At 36.5% G+C, this 6147-nt stretch overlaps 1 protein-coding gene across 1 annotated transcript; it reads left to right on the forward strand.

Annotated features, from left to right (window-relative positions):
* The first annotated feature begins 803 nt into the window (after positions 1 to 803).
* On the forward strand, positions 804 to 5872 carry LOC143611968 (F-box/LRR-repeat protein 10). Its single transcript, XM_077086061.1, has 4 exons — positions 804 to 958; positions 1034 to 1239; positions 2420 to 2513; positions 4085 to 5872. Exons 1-4 carry the CDS (start codon positions 809 to 811, stop codon positions 5588 to 5590), a joined length of 1956 nt encoding a protein of 651 aa, XP_076942176.1. The 5' UTR covers positions 804 to 808; the 3' UTR covers positions 5591 to 5872.
* The last annotated feature ends 275 nt before the right edge of the window (positions 5873 to 6147 follow it).

A 6147-nucleotide genomic window follows, 5' to 3' on the forward strand; every position in this document is an offset into this window, starting at 1 on the left:
CAACTTTTTCATTCGTAGCCAATCAAATCTTGTTTGAAGAAAATTATAATGATTGATTAAAAGTTAAAACATTATTATAGGAATAAACCACACTTGACTTTATAACATACGAACGTTTTTAAATCCATTTTTCATTTGTCGCTAACAAGTAATCATTAAACATTTAAAAACACATGAATTTCTCAATAACACAAAGACGCAATATATGTTATTAACAAATTTGCTGATGTTATGTGTCATCACCTTTTGATTTAGTAAATAGAGAGAAATAGGAGATACAATACAATCATAATCATGAACCTGGCCAATTAAAGAGCTATATGAAATACCTTTACGTCTCTGTATGATTAATCTTCTTCTTGCTATATGAACCTGATCGAAACGACATAGGATTTAATGAGCACGATTAATAGCTTTGTGCCCTCCTTCATCAATCTTCGTCCTTCTTGCTTGTCGATCACCGTAAACTGAGAGCCCCAGGGTTTGCGCGAAGCATCAGAGAGAAGAAGCATCAGACGTTGTTATGTTTTAGGGATTGGACTTTAGGAATCTTTTAAATTTTTATCAAAACTACGTAATTTTGATAGGTTTAACGTGTAAGGTTACACGAAGCACGGATTCACTTCCCCTTTTATATCCTCAGGCTTTCTCAATCCATTTGTGTAAAAATAATTAATGAAATTCTGAGATCCAATACAATAATAATACAATACAGTCTCCTAAATCCATTCCCACCCGAATATTCAGAAACCCGTCTGCTAAAATGGCGGAATCCTCCAATCGGAAGCCCAAATTCACCGCCGGAGATATGACTCTCAATCGACTACCGTCGGAAGTCCTCACCACAATCCTCACCAAACTCGACGTTCCGTCCATCTGCGCCGTAACCCTAACTTGCACAACCTTCCGCGTTTGCGCTCAAGACATCTTCAAATTCATCCCTAATTTCCACCTCCTTGTAATCAATTTATAACTTTACATGCATTAATTAATTGTTTTGTAGAGTGACGTCATTCATTGCTTTGATTGACAGGAAGTTGCTGCTTCGATCGATCGGTTACGGCGATTGTTGTTACCGAACGCTTCGCTTCGGAGCCTAAAGCTAGATTGCAGGAGGCTGAATGAATCGGCGATTGATTGCATTACTCAGCCTGGATTGGTTCACCTGTCGCTCCGGAATTGTTATAAGTTTAGCGGGAAGCTGCTTTCGGCGATCGGAGCGCGGTGCAAAGACCTAAGGTTGTTGTCTGTTTCCTTACCTTACGGTTTCTGCATTTTTGATTACATTTTTCTAGGTTTTGCTTTAATGTTCATTTAATAAATTGACAGAGAATTTTTTTATAAGGATTTGGTTCAGTATTAAACTAAGCAGTTAATGCGATGCGGAAAAATATCGGGACCGATATTTGAGATATCGGTTATCGCAGTGAGATATCCGTGGGATATCAGTAATTTTAATATCATGTAAAATTCATATATATAGCAATTTAACACTAATAATTCAATATAGTCTCCTACCATTAACAGATTAACCTTTTGCAACTTGCAAAACACTAGCAATCATAGCAAGTAAGAATTGATTAAGACTTAAAAAAACTAACATTAAACACTAAAAGTTGATAATTAAGACTTAAAACACTGATATTGGGAATATCGGTGATATTTCGGTCAAATATCTGATCAATATCGGTCAATATCGCTGATATTATCGGTATTGATATTCTGGCCGATATTTTGACTGATATTTCACCAAGGGACCGATAACCGATATATCACTGGTATATCGGTGATATATCAGCGATATCAACTGCATAGGTATTAAACTATTAATCCTCTCATTTGTCATCTGTATGCAACCTGAATAGGTAGAGATCTAGGCTTTCACTTTTTGATTAAAGAATTTTAATTTTCTGTATAGCTTGTTTGAATTGATTTCGAGTTTGCATCTGAATCTGAGATAAAAATTTCGAGTTTTCTCTGAATAGAACAGCTTGTAACAAAATCCAAATCAATTCAGAACTGGAAAACTAGTTTGTTTGGCCTTTAAGGTAATTAAGAGTACCGAGTCGTAAGTCTTTTTGGAGAGAAAATTTACAACGAGAACATGTTTTCAATGGATATATATCTTTTATCATAAGATTAGATACCCTGTTAGGTGATTAGGTGTTGTAACTAGATAAGTGCCATATAGGCCCTGTATGAGTTTGTGGCACCTTTTAATGAAGTTAATCTATTGTACCCGTGCACGTGGCAGACTGCCATAATTACCTGTGTTTCTTATGCTTTAGGTTTCAGTGTTTCTCAGTCTCTAAGCTTCAGTTTTGTATCATGTGCTAGATCCTCCAGAATCCGAATGTGTGTAATGTTGAATCTTTTAAGTGTATACATATAATTAGCAGCATTACTTACATTTCTCCAGGTCGCTGTATGTGAGTTCTGTAGCCGATAATCGAGGATTGTTACATGATGTCTGTGACATTGAGGAGTTACTCCGGGGTTGCACTCAGTTGGAAGTAAGGTTTTATTACTTGTTAGAATGGCTGGTGATAAGTAATGGGCTTAATAAGTGTTTGCCTTTAAATACTCGAGTTAACAAGGGGTGTCTTTTTTGTTCTTTTTTTTACTTATTATTTTCATTAAAGGCGGCTTTTGATATTCAAAAATCCTAAAGAAAGTTCTGTTCCCAATTAAAAAAAACTAAGCTTTTGTTGAGTATTGACGTGTCAAGAATTTATCGCGTTCCATCTTGGTCTGAAGTTGATTACCATTCATTCATTCTTAAGGGGAAAATGTAGTTTATTTTGAGAGCAAAACTTACCGCATTTCCTTTGAATACTTCAAGCTAATGCATCTTGAATCTTTTGCTCACGTGTGGCATATAATTCTTCATGTGATATAGGGCAATTCATCATTTACTCTGTTTATTTGGACAAATATATCTTCATCAAGATGCTACCAATTTGGCAGCATTTTTACTGAAATACAAAGACTAGAAATATTGGTAGTCCTGGTAAAGGAAGGTTGAAGCTTCTGGCACTGGTAATCTTTGTATTAAGTGAAAGTGTAGCCAAGTTGGATGCATCCTATTGCATTTATGCTTTTAACTTTTCTTTTATATGTAAAATGACCCAAATTTTGTTTGGTTTTGCAATTTCAACGCATTGGCTTGAGTCTATGCAAGGAATATATTACTTGACAAAAACACAATTCTAAAAATCCTATTATGTTTGACATGGGTGGTTTATTGATATCTAACTGGATGCCTATTTCTTAGTTACTTTTTTGCTTTGACTGAAGCTAAACAAGTGTAGAAAATAAGGATTATTTTCGTCAACTCATTAAATCCTTTCTTAATAAGGTTTATTGATATCTAGCTTGATGTCTCTTTGTTATTTACTTTTTTGCTTTGATTATGAGGTAAATCCTTTCCCATAGTGTGTAAGCACCATCACAACAGATATTGGTGGTGTAAGTAAGGTGGATGAAATCAGGACTCCATTTAGCACTTATATATGGGCGGGCTCACTATATATGTATGCAGGCATACTTGTTTGAATATGTAGGAGAGAGAAGAAAAGGGTTTTACCTGTGGTTTTTCTTATAAATGTCTATTAGTTGAGAGGGTTCAAAGATTTGAGAAGATGTCGTATGTATGAAGAAATCAGTTCAATAATATGACATTAATGGCACATTAACACGAAGGCTGCCTTAGGCAATTAAGTTGGCAGCTTATGTAGATATCTCCCCCTCATTAGTTATCACATAGATTCAGGTTCCCATGTTTGGATGTTTACGCTTTTATAGTGCTGTGTTGCAACTTACAAGCACATTAACTTTTAATGGCTCAAACTTATAGCATTAGAGACTTAGAGTAATGGTCTTGATTATTATGAATTAGTTAGGTTTTAAGAGTGTTAGTGGAAAAGAAAACAAGTCTTGTGCTAAATCTGCAGAATGGATGCAAGTTCAAGGACCAAATTTCTAATTCATTCTCATTTTTATATATTTTTATGATTATTGACACTCTTAGTATTCACTCCCCTTTTATTTAATATGATTCTTAAAACCTTATTTTGTTACTCAGGAACTTGTCTTAATGTTTGACGCCTCAATATTCCGCCGCCTTGATTTTACTCGTGTGTGGACTTTGGCTTCTGAGAAACTCACTTATCTTCAAATTGGGTACATAACCCAAATAATGGTCATAGAGCTACTTAGCCCCACTGTGCCACCAAATCAATCACCCAATCATATCCCTCCACCTGTATTTCCAAACATTCACAAACTCTGCCTTTCAGTAGACTACATTTCCAACACCATGATCAACATAATTTCAAACACACTCCCTCATTTAACCCATTTGGACCTTCGCGACCAGCCCGTCATCGAGCCTGGGTTTGCATTTGACCTCACAGATGAAGGTCTTCAGTTAGTCAACCAACATGGAAGATTAAAACACCTTTCCCTTATTCGCAGCCAAGAGTTTAGCCCAGCATTCTTCAGACGAGTCACTGATCAGGGCATTCTGTTTATGGCTGACAGCTGTATAAACACGGAAAGCATATGTCTTGCAGGATTCTGCCAGGTTACAGATACTGGTTTCAAAACTCTTCTTCATGCCTGCACAAACTTATATAAGTTAAAAATCTTTAACGGGACCCGTATGACCGATCTTGTCTTCCATGACATGTATGCCACCTCACTTGCTTTGACTTTTGTAAGCTTAAGAAGCTGCAACCTGCTTACAAATTCTGCTGTTTTGCAACTAGCATTAAACACGGATCTCATTATGCTTGATTTTAGAGATTCTAGAAATATTGGTGATAAAGCACTACAAGCGATTAGCAACCTTCCAAAACTGAGGACTTTGCTGTTAGATGGAACAGATGTAACCGATTTCGGTTTATCATATTTACAAAAGGGTGCAAAAAGCAGTCTTGTTAAGTTATCCATTAGAGGGTGTAAACGGTTAACAAGCAAGTGTGTTTCTTCTATCTTCAATGGGGGATCAAACCGAGAGTTAAAAGAATTGGATTTGTCTAATCTGCCTAATCTCACAAACGGTGGGGTGCTTTTTCTTACAAAGAATCGGATCCCGCTTGTTGATCTTCGAATGAGACAGTGTCCGCTTATTGGTGACACGTCGGTGATAGCATTAGCGTCAATGACAATGGCGGATGGTGACAGGTGGCATGGTAGTAGTTTGAGAACATTGGATTTGTTCAACTGTGGTGGGATTTCTAAACTTGCTTTTCAGTGGTTGAAGAAACCTTATTTTCCTGGGTTGAGGTGGTTGGGAGTAGCTGATTCTATCAATTATGAGCTGGTTGACTCGTTAGCGTTAAATAGACCGTTTTTGAACCTGATGACTCGTGGGGAAGAGCTCGGGACGGATAAGTGGGATAACTTGGATGATATTTATATGCATGATTATGAGGAAGTTGATGAACTAGAGCAATGGATATTTCTAGAAGATGAAAACATGACTGATGATGATAGTGAAGATGAAGATGAAGATGCCGACGACAACGACGATGACGATGGTGATGAAGTCGATGATGATGGCGTGGAAGCTGAAAATGAAGAGTAAAGGTGAATGTTGTTTCTTGTATCAGGTAAGGTAAGACTCCTAAAACTCTTTTGTTTGTAATAATATGTATTATGTTAAGGGTCCTTGTGTTTAGCATGTTTCCCTCAGTTTCTTGATCTTCATTTTTGGGCCTAGGATTTGTCCCATAAATGAAAATGTGAAATGAGAGAGAGGGGCACAAAATGAAGGACCCTGAATATCTAAATGTAGGAAATTGTCAACTTGTTTGTGTAAGATTGAATGATATATATTTGCGTTGACTTATCATATGGATCATATGGATGGCCTTACCATTTTAGTTATTTAATATGTTTTGTTTCAACTAGATTATAGTTACAGTAAGGTATAGACTTAAAAGTTGTCACGCCTAATAGATTTGAAAGTTGTTATCCCATACTAAAGTGGCTTTTGTTGGGTTTACACGCTAATGAAAAGTCTTTCAAAAACTTAAAACTCCAGCTTACAGTTGCACCAGAATAGCCCGATGATCCCCAAGACGACCTTACTTTTTACTACAACTCACCCTCAAATACGTGCTAAAACTCGCTGTCTTTACC

The sequence above is a fragment of the Bidens hawaiensis genome, unplaced genomic scaffold (genome assembly GCF_021521415.1).
Source record: "Bidens hawaiensis isolate Kalapana, Puna unplaced genomic scaffold, B.hawaiensis_p1.1 tig00032833_1, whole genome shotgun sequence".
NCBI classification, from domain to species: Eukaryota; Viridiplantae; Streptophyta; class Magnoliopsida; order Asterales; family Asteraceae; genus Bidens; species Bidens hawaiensis.